The sequence below is a fragment of the Penaeus vannamei genome, chromosome 28 (genome assembly GCF_042767895.1).
Source record: "Penaeus vannamei isolate JL-2024 chromosome 28, ASM4276789v1, whole genome shotgun sequence".
Taxonomy (NCBI): Eukaryota; Metazoa; Arthropoda; class Malacostraca; order Decapoda; family Penaeidae; genus Penaeus; species Penaeus vannamei.
The window spans coordinates 6,239,843-6,252,342 of NC_091576.1; the positions used below are offsets into that span (position 1 = coordinate 6,239,843).

A 12,500-nucleotide genomic window follows, 5' to 3' on the forward strand; every position below is an offset into this window, starting at 1 on the left:
GGAGCCCACAGAGACCTCATCCGCCATGCCTTGAACCAGCTGCATCAGTAAGTAGTTCGCTGAGAAAGAAAATTAAATCAAACTTAATTTTTATTTTTCTTGTCTATATATGATTGTCTAGCTGTATGTCTAAATCATATATATGACTGTCTAGCTTTATGCCTCTCTCTCTCTCTCTCTCTCTCCTTCTCTCTCTCTCTCTCTCTCTCTCTCTCTCTCTCTCTCTCTCTCTCTCTGCTCTCTCTCTCTCTCTCTCTCTCTCTCGATTTTATCACTCACTCACTTTCTCTCTCTCTCTCTCTCTTTCTCTCTCTCTCTCTCTCTCTCTCTCTCTCTCTCTCTCTCTCTCTCTCTCTCCCTCTCTCTCTCTCTCTCTCACTCCCATCCACCCCCCTCTCTCTCCTCCCATTATTCCCATTTCTTATCTAGAAAATGATGAATAAAAAAAGGTAAAATAGATAAATAAATGAATAACAAGCTCTCTCTCATCAACAGAACACACTCACCCAGGACCCTCTTCGGCGTCGCCTTCAGAAGCCTCATCAGCGCCGTCAGGTAGTTCGGAACCTCGACCACGAGTCTCTCTTCGCCGGTGACCTCGACTTCGGCTTCGCGGAACGTCTCTCGGAGGAATCGGAGCCAGTCGAACTATTTTGAGGGAAGTTGTTTTCATTGCTTTTTTATCTTTGTTATTGTCCTTATTCTAATACCAACTTTGATTTTTATTTTGTTTTTGTTTTAATTCTGAATCTTATCTCTATTATGATTTTGATTCAGATGTTTAATTATATTTCATTTTATTTGGATTTAGATTTGGATTCGAATCTGGATTTGATATGATTTAATTTAATTTTGATTTAATACTGTTTACGTTGTTACCTTTGTATGTATGTTTGCATGTATGTATACATATATGTATAAGTATATATATATATATATATATATATATATATATATATATATATATATATATATATATATATATATATATATGTGTGTGTGTGTGTGTGTATATATACAGCCTCTGTGCCTGTGTACTAATTTGGAACAAGAATACAACCCCCCACCAAAAAAAGAAAAAAAAAAGAAATAAGATAATGATAACAGATAAATAAGTAATATAAAATAACAACCAAACCAATACCTTAAACCCCGGAGCCGCCTGGTCGCACTTCGCCTGCAGGTCAGCGATGGTCGTCGGGTTGTAGGTCAGCCACGGGTCGCCCAGGTTCGACTCCGGGACCGTGATCTTTAAGGCGAGGGAATATAAGGGTCACATTCCGGTTTGGTCCTGCGTTGGGGCGTGTCTTGTTGATTTGGTGTTGTTTGGTTGTCTTTTTAGCTTATTTCTATTTCTTTTTGTCTGTTTGTCTGTCTCTGTCTGTCTCTGTCGCTATCTGTCTGTCTCTGTCTCTCTCTGTGTCTCTGTCTGTCTCTCTGTCTGTCTGTCTGTCTCTCTTTCTCTCTCTCTCTCTCTCTCTCTCTCTCTCTCTCTCTCTCTCTCTCTCTCTCTCTCTCTCTCTCTCTCTCTCTCTCTCTCTCTCTCTCTCTCTCTCTGTCTTTCTGACTCGCTTTCTCTGCTTATCTCTGCCTCTCCGCCTCTCTCTCTCTCTCTCTCTCTCTCTCTCTCTCTCTCTCTCTCTCTCTCTCTCTCTCTCTCTCTCTCTCTCTCTCTCTCTCTCTGCTCTCTCTCTCTCTCTTCCCACAGCCACACCTCCATCCTCTCCCTCTGTTACACAAGCTTTTAATGTGTAGACACTTGCACCCTTTCATTCACAAGATCAATTATGTTTCATTCATGCAATCGAGGCTAATCTATTGACGGATTTACCTACTCACGCATTAGCCTCTGTACTTGTTAAATACTCGTATTTTTAAACAGTATTAGGATACCGTTTTTTTTGTGTTTTTACCTCTGTTGTTGTTTTTTTTTGTATTGTTTTGTTTTCCATACAGTTTTATTTTATTTATTTATTCACTCCCCTTCCCTCACCCCACTCGCCTCCCTATCCCTTCAATCCACTCCTTTCCCCGTCCCTTCATTCGCCTCCCTCTCCTTTCTCTCCCTTTTCCTGACCCCACACTCTCCTCTCCCTTACTCCACTCCCCTCCCTATCCTCTGCCCATTCCCGCTTCCATCCCCCTTACCCCAGTCTCTCCTCCTCCCCTCTCCCCACTCCCACCCTTTCTCCCCACTCCCCACCCTTTCTCCCCCTTCCCTCCCATTCCTCCACATCCCTCCTTCCCTCCTCCCTCTTCCTCCTTCCCACCCTCCCTTCCATTTCTTCCCCTCCTACCCCTTCTCTCCTCTCCTTTTCTTCCACTCCCTCCCCTCCCTTTCTCCCTCTCCTTTCCCCTCCCCCCTTCCACCTTCTCCTCCCTCACCCCACTCCCCTCCCCATCACTCCATTTCGCTCCCCTCCTCAACCTCATACTCCCTTCCCCTTACCCCACACTCTCCTCTCCCTCTCCCCCACTCCCACCCTTTCTCACCCTTTCGCTCTCACCATTCCTCCCATTCCACATCTACGTCCCTCCTCCCTTCCTCCCTCCATTTCTTCCTCCCTCCTACCCCTTCCTCCCTCTCCTTTCCACCCTCCCTCCCTTTCTCCCTCTCCTCTTTCCCTCTCCCCCCTTCCATCTTCTCCTCCCTTACCCCACACTCCCCTCCCTCCATCCCCTCCATTTTGCTCCCCTCCCCATTCCCCTTACACCCCTCCCCTTACCCCACACTCTCCCCTCCCCTCCCTCCCACTCCCTCTCCCTCTCATCACCCCACACCTCTCCTCTCCCCCTCACCCCCACTCCCCTCCCTCCTCTTACCCCACACTCTCCCCTCCCTCCCCTTACCCCACACTCTCCCTCTCCCTCACCCCACTCCCCTCCCTCCCCTTACCCCACACTCCCCTCTCCCTCACCCCACTCCACTCCCTCCCCTTACCCCACACTCCCCTCCCTCCCCTTACTCCCACACTCTCCTCTCCCTCACCCACTCCCCTCCCTCCCCTTACCCCACACTCTCCTCTCCCTCACCCACTCCCCTCCCTCCCCTTACCCCACACTCTCCCCTCCCTCCCTGTCTTACCCCACACTCCCTCACCCTCACCCCACTCCCCTCGCTCCCCTTACCCCACACTCCCTCTCCCTCCCCCACTCCCCTCCCTCCCCTTACCCCACACTCCCCTCCCTCCCCTTACCCCACACTCCTCCTCTCCCTCACCCCACTCCCCTCCTTCCCCTTACCCCACACTCCCCTCTCCCTCCCCCACTCCCCTCCCTCCCCTTACCCCACACTCCCCTCCCTCCCCTTACCCCACACTCTCCTCTCCCTCCCCCACTCCCCTCCCTCCCATCACCCCACACTCTCCTCTCCCTCACCCCACTCCCTCCCTCCCCTTACCCCACACTCCCCTCCCTCCCCTTACCCCATTCCTCCCCTCCCTCCCCTCACCCCATTCCCCTCCCACCCCTTACCCCACACTCCCCTCTCCCTCACCCCACTCCCCTCCCTCCTCCCCCTTACCCACACTCCCCTCCCTCTCCTTACCCCACACTCTCCTCTCCCTCACCCACTCCTCTCCCTCCCCTTACCCCACACTCTCCCCTCCCTCCCCTCTACCCCACACTCTCCCCTCCCTCCCCTTACCCCACACTCTCCCCTCCCTCCCCTTACCCCACACTCCCTCACCCCACTCCCCTCGATCCCCTTACCCCACACTCCCCTCTCCCTCCCCTTACCCCACACTCCCCTCCCTCCCCTTACCCCACACTCTCCTCTCCCTCACCCCACTCCCCTCCTTCCCCTTACCCCACACTCTCCTCTCCTTCTCCTCACCCCACTCCCCTCCCTCCCCTTACCCCACACTCTCCCCTCCCTCCCCTTACCCCACTCTCCCTCCCTCCCTCCTCCCCTGTCCCCTTACCCCACACTTGTCCTCTCCCTCACCCCACTCCCCTCCTTCCCCTAACCCCCACACTCCCCTTACCCCACACTCCCCTCTCCCTCAGCCCACTCCCCTCCCCTCCCTCCCTCTTACCCCACACTCCCCTCTCCCTCTCCCTCCCCTTACTCCCACACACCCCTCTCCCTCCTTCTCCCCTCCCTCCCTTCCCTCTCCCTCCACCCCCACAAACCTTCGCCAACTCCTGACGGAGAACTCCCACATGGCGAGGCTGTCCTCCACCAGCGTCGCCAGCGCCCGCTCCGTGTCTCGCCCCAACTCCACCAGCATTCCCCTCTCCTCCCCTTACCCACACTCTCCCCTCCCTCCCCTTACCCACACTCCCCTCTCCCTCACCCCACTCCCCTCCCTCCCCTTACCCCACACTCTCCCCCCCTCACCCCATTCCCTTACCCCACACTCCCCTCTCCCTCTCCCTCACCCCACTCCCACACTCCCTCACCCCACTCCCCTCCCTTCCCTCTCCCTCCACCCCACCAACCTTCGCCAACTCGACGGAGAAATTCCACTCCCCTCCCTCCCCTTACCCCACACTCTCCCCTCCCTCCCCTTACCCCCACTCTCCCCTCCCTCCCCTCACCCCCCTCCCTTCCCTCTCCCCCTCACCCCCCTCCCCTCTCTCCCTCCCCTTACCCCACTCCCCTCCCCTCCTCACCCCACTCCCCTCCCCTTACCCCATACTCCCCTCTCCCTCACCCCTCTCCCCCCTCCCTCCCTCCCTCCCTCCCTCCACCCCCACCAACCTTCGCCAACTCGACGGAGAACTCCCACATGGCGAGGCTGTCCTCCACCAGCGTCGCCGGCGCCTGCTCCGTGGCTCGCCCCAACTCCACCAGCATTCGCCTCTCCCTCCCCTTACCCCACACTCTCCCCTCCGTCCCCTTACCCCACACTCTCCTCTCCCTCACCCACTCCCTCCCTCCCTCCCTCACCCCACTCCCCTCCCTCCCCTTACCCTACACTCCCCACTCCCCTCCCTCCCCTTACCCCACACTCCCCTCTCCCTCTCCCCCCCTCCCTCTCCCTCCCCCTCCACCCCCACCAACCTTCGCCAACTCGACGGAGAACTCCCACATGGCGAGGCTGTCCTCTACCAGCGTCGCCAGCGCCTGCTCCGTGTCTCGCCCCAACTCCACCAGCATTCCCCTCTCCCTCCCCTTACCCCACACTCTCTCCTCCCTCCCCTTACCCCACACTCCCTCTCCCTCACCCCACTCCCTCCCCTCCCTCCCTCACCCCACTCCCCTCCCTCCCTTACCCTACACTCCCCACTCCCCTCCCTCCCTTACCCCACTCCCCTCCCCTCCCTCTCCCTCCCTCCCTCCCTCCCTCCACCCCCACCAACCTTCGCCAACTCGACGGAGAACTCCCACATGGCGAGGCTGTCCTCCACCAGCGTCGCCAGCGCCTGCTCCGTGTCTCGCCCCAGCTCCACCAGCATTCCCCTCTCCCTCCCCTTACCCCACACTCTCTCCTCCCTCCCCTTACCCCACACTCCCTCTCCCTCACCCCACTCCCTCCCCTCCCTCCCTCACCCCACTCCCCTCCCTCCCTTACCCTACACTCCCCACTCCCCTCCCTCCCCTTACCCCACTCCCCTCCCTCCCTCTCCCTCCCTCCCTCCCTCCCTCCACCCCACCAACCTTCGCCAACTCGACGGAGAACTCCCACATGGCGAGGCTGTCCTCCACCAGCGCCGCCAGCGCCTGCTCCGTGTCTCGCCCCAACTCCACCAGCATTCCCCTCTCCCTCCCCTTACCCCACACTCTCCCCTCCCTCCCCTTACCCACACTCCCCTCTCCCTCACCCCACTCCCTCCCCTCCCTCCCTCACCCCACTCCCCTCCCTCCCCTTACCCTACACTCCCCACTCCCCTCCCTCCCTTACCCCACTCCCTCCCCTCCCTCTCCCTCCCTCCCTCCCTCCCTCCACCCCCACCAACCTTCGCCAACTCGACGGAGAACTCCACATGGCGAGGCTGTCCTCCACCAGCGTCGCCAGCGCCTGCTCCGTGTCTCGCCCCAACTCCACCAGCATTCCCCTCTCCCTCCCCTTACCCCACACTCTCTCCTCCCTCCCCTTACCCCACACTCCCCTCTCCCTCACCCCACTCCCTCCCCTCCCTCCCTCACCCCACTCCCCTCCCTCCCCTTACCCTACACTCCCCACTCCCCTCCCTCCCCTTACCCCACTCCCCTCCCCTCCCTCTCCCTCCCTCCCTCCCTCCCTCCACCCCACCAACCTTCGCCAACTCGACGGAGAACTCCCACATGGCGAGGCTGTCCTCCACCAGCGTCGCCAGCGCCTGCTCCGTGTCTCGCCCCAACTCCACCAGCATTCCCCTCTCCTCCCCTTACCCCACACTCTCCCCTCCCTCCCCTTACCCCACACTCCCCACTCCCTCCCCTCCCTCCCTCACCCCACTCCCCTCCCTCCCCTTACCCTACACTCCCCACTCCCCTCCCTCCCCTTACCCCACACTCCCCTCTCCCACTCCCCCCCTCCTCTCCCTCCCTCCACCCCCACCAACCTTCGCCAACTCGACGGAGAACTCCCACATGGCGAGGCTGTCCTCCACCAGCGTCGCCAGCGCCTGCTCCGTGTCTCGCCCCAACTCCACCAGCATTCCCCTCTCCCTCCCTTACCCCACACTCTCCCCTCCCTCCCCTTACCCCACACTCCCTCTCCCTCTCCCCCCCTCCTCCCTCCCTCCCTCCCTCCCTCCCTCCCTCCCTCCCTCCCTCCCTCCCTCCCTCCACCCCCACCAACCTTCGCCAACTCGACGGAGAACTCCCACATGGCGAGGCTGTCCTCCACCAGCGTCGCCAGCGCCCGCTCCGTGTCTCGCCCCAACTCCACCAGCATTCCCCTCTCCCTCTCCTTACCCCACACTCTCCCCTCCCTCCCCTTACCCCACACTCCCCTCTCCCTCACCCCACTCCCTCCCCTCCCTCCCCTTACCCTACACTCCCTCACCCCACTCCCCTCCCCTTACCCCACACTCCCCTCTCCCTCTCCCTCTCCCTCACCCCTCTCCCCCTCCCTCCCTCCCTCCCTCCCTCCACCCCCACCAACCTTCGCCAACTCGACGGAGAACTCCCACATGGCGAGGCTGTCCTCTACCAGCGTCGCCAGCGCCTGCTCCGTGTCTCGCCCCAACTCCACCAGCATTCCCCTCTCCCTCCCCTTACCCCACACTCTCCCCTCCCTCCCCTTACCCACACTCCCCTCTCCCTCACCCCACTCCCTCCCCTCCCTCCTCACCCCACTCCCCTCCCTCCCCTTACCCTACACTCCCCACTCCCCTCCCTCTCCCTCACCCCACTCCCCTCCCCTCCCTCCCTCCCTCCACCCCCACCAACCTTCGCCAACTCGACGGAGAACTCCCACATGGCGAGGCTGTCCTCCACCAGCGTCGCCAGCGCCTGCTCCGTGTCTCGCCCCAACTCCACCAGCATTCCCCTCTCCCTCCCCTTACCCCACACTCTCCCCCTCCCTCCCCTTACCCCACACTCCCCTCTCCCTCACCCCACTCCCTCCCCTCCCTCCCTCACCCCACTCCCCTCCCTCCCCTTACCCTACACTCCCCACTCCCCTCCCTCTCCCTCACCCCACTCCCCTCCCCTCCCTCCCTCCCTCCACCCCCACCAACCTTCGCCAACTCGACGGAGAACTCCCACATGGCGAGGCTGTCCTCCACCAGCGTCGCCAGCGCCTGCTCCGTGTCTCGCCCCAACTCCACCAGCATCTGAGCGCCGGACGTGTGCATGTACGTGAGATACTTGTCCTTGTTCGTGGTGGAGTTCTCCTCCAGGAGGGATTCCCGTCGCATCTGGAGGAATCCTTGGCTCAGCTGCGAGGCGGAGGAGGGAACGGAGGAGAATGGTGAATAAAAAAGAAGAAAACGAAAGAGAAGAAGGAAAAAAAGAAGAAAAAAGAAGAAAAAGAAGATAAAAATTGCTGAAAAGGGGATTAATGGTGAAAATCCATAAAGAGATTGTGTGGATAGGTTGGTGGGTAGGAGGAATCCTTGGCTCAGCTGCGAGGCGGAGGAGGGAACGGAGGAGAATGGTGAATAAAAAAGAAGAAAACGAAAGAGAAGAAGGAAAAAAAGAAGAAAAAAGAAGAAAAAGAAGATAAAAATTGCTGAAAAGGGGATTAATGGTGAAAATCCATAAAGGGATTGTGTGGATAGGTAGGCGGGTAGGAGGAACCCTTGGCACAGCAGCGAGGCGGAGGAGGGAACGGAGCAGAATAGTGAATAAAAAAGAAGAAAACGAAAGAGAAGAAGGAAAAAAAGAAGAAAAAAGAAGAAAAAGAAGATAAAAATTGCTGAAAAGGGGATTAATGGTGAAAATCCATAAAGGGATTGTGTGGATAGGTTGGTGGGTAGGAGGAATCCTTGGCTCAGCTGCGAGGCGGAGGAGGGAACAGAGGAGAATGGTGAATAAAAAAGAAGAAAACGAAAGAGAAGAAAAAAAACGAAGAAAAAAGAAGAAAAAAAAGATAAAAATTGCTGAAAAAGGGATTAATGGTGAAAATCCATAAAGGGATTGTGTGGATAGGTTGGTGGGTAGGGTGGATAGGTGGATAGATAGATAGATGGGTAGGTAGGGAGATAGTAGGTGTCATTTGTTTTACTGGGGGGAGGGAAGGGGGGGAAGAGTGATGTAATTTAGGCAAAATAATGAGTGTGTGTGTGTGTGTGTGTGTGTGTGTGTGTGTGTGTGTGTGTGTGTGTGTGTATGTTTAAGTGTATGTGTGTGCTTTCATATTCAGCTCTTCATTTATCCCTCTGTGTGTGTACCTACAATGATGCGTATGCGTGTCTACATGTCTACATGCAACAGAAAAGAATACAAGAAGAAAAGGAAATATTGACTTCATACGATATACCAAAACAATAATAATAATAATAATAATAATAATAATAATAATAATAATAATAATAATAATAATAATAATAATAATATAAAAATCATCAAATGTTCCACTCACGAGAATAACGTTCGAAGACGTATTAAAGCTGTCCATTTCTACCGTGAGGCTAACGACGGCCATCCCGCCGTACAGACCCCTCATCCGGGCCATCGACGTCACGAAGTCGAAGTCGTCGCCAGTCCAGTTCGACTCGAGCATCGGGAGACCGCCCTCGCTCTTCAGCAGGTCAAGCAGAGGTCGCAAGCTGACCTCTCTCCACGCGGCTGTTGGGAGGGATTGTTGGTCAGGATTTAGTGGTTCCTTGGTCGGATTGAGATCAATTCCTAAGGATGTATTGTTACCTCTGCCAAGGCGTTTACAATTTGGTAGCGTTGGTTAGTTTGTTGGTTAGTTGGTTAGCTGGATAAGTCAGGAAGTTGTGAACAGATTGTAACGATTTTTTTACCAGAGGCGTGTCTTAGCCCAACTTAGATGCCATTCGATTTTGGTGGTGATCCGGGTCGTGATATGAATCCAGGATTTTTTTTTAAGGATTCATTAGCATTACGAACAAGGAAAACATGGGCGTCACCAATGCACTTGAGAAGGAAGTGAATTTAATGTAATTATTCAAGTGTGAATAATTCATTGCATCTGTGATCTTATTGCCTTGGCGGAGGTATGCGCTCTCGGAGTGTTTCTCGTTCTTTTTGGGTTCTTTTTATTGGTCTATTCTTAGCTTCTTGTTCATACACTGGCACGCGAAAATCATCGTAAATATATGATATAATGTCATATTATTTGCATGGGTAACGGAATGTAGGGATGTATTTTTTTATACATTTGCAATTAAATACTGTGTTTGCACTTGTGGAAGTACTTACTGTTGTTGACACAAGCTTTGAAAACCTTTTTCGCAGCTCTCACGGGGAAAATCTCATTTTCTGTATAATCTTCCTCCAAAAGTCCTGGAAAAATCAAATTAGTTAAAAAGGGAATCATGAAAAGAAATGCCAATACCTGTGAGCAAAATAACACAAATATCAGTCTCCCCTCACGATTTCCCCGTTTTCTATGAATATCTAAAATTATCGAGAGGGTAAACTCAACTAAACTTTACTTTACAACCTTTGATATCATAGACCATCTTGCTCATCAACTAAACTACATCACCTTTGATATCATAAACCGTCCGTTCTTCCACGGTGTCGAAGAGCCCCCAGCGATATTCCATGGAGGGTATGGGATGTTCTCGGAACCATCCTCCGCAGGCAAACTTTACGAAATCTTCACAGGGATCAGCTGATTCGTCCAAACCGTCGATGATATCACCAGCTGTTGTTATTTTTTTTACGAAAAGGTAAAATTAGTCTTCCAAACACGAGTATTTAAAAGGGAGTTTGTGTTATCGGAATGTGTGTTTATGTGTGTGTGTGTGTGTGTGTGTGTGTGTGTGTGTGTGTGTGTGTGTGTGTGTGTGTGTGTGTGTGTCTATATATGTGTGTGTGTCTTTATATGTGTGTATGTGTGTGTGTGTTTGTGCCTGTGTGTGTGTGTGTGTGTGTGTGTGTGTGTGTGTGTGTGTGTGTGTGTGTGTGTGTGTGTGTGTGTGTGTGTGTGCGTGCGTGCGTGCGTGCGTGTGTGCAAGTGTGTGTGTGTGCGTGTACGTGTGCGTGTGTGTGTGTGCGTGCGTGCGAGTGTGTGTGTGTGTGTGTGTGTGTGTGTAAAACCTCGCAGAATAGACATACAACTCTACACAGAAAATCTTGAATGAAGTGTCTTTTGCAATATGCAATACACCCAATATCCTGACGCAGACATACCTGCTCTCACGCACTCCCTGGTGTTGCAACTTTCGGCCTGGGAGAACTGGGGGATTTGAAGCCACCGGGGCGCACCTGAGGTCAAGGTCAAGGTCAAGAGGGATCGTTGAGGGCGTGCTGCAGGGAGACCACGCCCACGTTTTAGAGGAGGTGTGACTTCCGTGCAGGAGATGAAGTAAGAAAGGAGAAGAAGAGGAAAAAGGAAAAGGAGAAGAAAAAGAAAGAAGAAAAATAAAAAGGATGAGAAAAAGAAGAGGAAAGAAAGTGGGAAAATAATAATATTAATAATAAGAAGACAAGAAAGAAAAAAAGGAAGAAAATGAAAAAAAAAGAGAAGAAAAAAATAAGGAAGAAAAATAAGTGGATTTTGTTACTATCATTATAAATGTTTTTAAGGTAATACACAGCAGATATTTAGATGGATGTATATCATACAGGCATTAGAGTTAACTAATCTATAGGGAAAGGTGGTGCAATATTTTTTTGTTATTAATACATTCAATTAATAAAGTAAGAGATACCCTTTTCTTTTCGTTAATATAATCATGCGTCGGCAACCTTTACCCCTTTCTATTGCTAATTGGTGGTCATTTTTTTTTCTCTCTCTCTTTCTTTCCCTCTCTCTCTCTCTCTCTCTCTCTCTCTCTCTCTCTCTTTCTCTCTCTCTCTCTCTCTCTCTCTCTCTCTCTATCTATCTATCTATCTATCTATCTATCTATCTATCTATCTCTATCTCTCTCTCATTCTAAGGCAGTTTGTCATATCTCGTATTTCTGTTGATGTCTAACACTGACCCTTTCCATGACTCAGACTGACTCTGACATTGGCTGACATTAATTCTTATTAACTCTGACACTGACTCTGACAGACTCGGACTCTGACATTGATTCTTATTGACTCTGACACACCTTGACATTAACAGTGACTCTGACACTGACAATGACTGACACTCTGACAATAACTCTAACAATGACACTGACTTTGACACTCTTACTCTAACACTGACTCTGACACTGACTCTGACACTGACTCTGAGTCTGACACTGACTCTGAGTCTGACTCTGACTCTGCCACTGACTCTGACTCTGACTCTGCCACTGACACTGACTCTGCCACTGACACTGACTCTGAGTCTGCCACTGACTCGCCCCCTCACCGTGTATGACCCCGCCCAGACCGGCCAGCACCAAGGCGAGGGCGACCACGGCCACCGCCAGGCGTCTCTCGCAGGGCGTCCGACGGGCCAAGAATCCTCTCAGTCTGCGGGGGAAGAGGAAGCGAAGACACACCGGATTTTATTTTATTTTATTATTCTTTGATTTGATGTTTTTGGTGTGTGTGTGTTTTTTTTTGTATGTTTTTTTTCATTATTATTTTAATTTGTTTAGTTTTTATTTACCTATTTTTTTTTTTAATTTGGTACTGATGGTTATATCAAAATAGTAAAAGGGAAAATAAAAGAGAAAAAAGAAATAGAAATAGAAATTACACGCATAACATTCTTTTTATAAGAAGAACAGTAGTACGTTAATTAAAATGTGATAAAAATAGAAATAAAACAACAAAAACAATAATCAAGTCGTGATTCTATCGTTATCATCACCGTTAATCACAATAAAAGATAAAGAAAAAGAAAATTATATCTAATAAAATTATGAAAATTATTATCATATTATCATATCCGATAAGATTATGTCTTATTATATATCTTATAAAATTATGAAAAATTATATCTGAACGAGAAAAGTAAAAAAGGAAAATAAACACATTTCTATCCCACAAACAAGGAACAAAC

General features: G+C 52.0%; 1 protein-coding gene across 1 annotated transcript in view; it reads right to left on the reverse strand.

Annotated features, from left to right (window-relative positions):
* The window catches only part of LOC113806664 (neprilysin), a 48,142-nt gene that overhangs the window by 29,308 nt on the left and 6,334 nt on the right, over positions 1-12,500 (reverse strand). Inside the window, exons 4-12 of the mRNA XM_070141732.1 lie at positions 11,862-11,965; positions 10,706-10,822; positions 10,056-10,217; positions 9,767-9,850; positions 8,961-9,166; positions 7,615-7,815; positions 1,145-1,249; positions 507-648; positions 1-59 (exon numbers count right to left, since the gene is read on the reverse strand). The exon at positions 1-59 is cut by the window's left edge and continues 41 nt beyond it. Of these exons, the coding sequence (XP_069997833.1) occupies positions 1-59; positions 507-648; positions 1,145-1,249; positions 7,615-7,815; positions 8,961-9,166; positions 9,767-9,850; positions 10,056-10,217; positions 10,706-10,822; positions 11,862-11,965 (1,180 nt within the window). The remainder of the gene's footprint in view (positions 60-506; positions 649-1,144; positions 1,250-7,614; positions 7,816-8,960; positions 9,167-9,766; positions 9,851-10,055; positions 10,218-10,705; positions 10,823-11,861; positions 11,966-12,500) is intronic.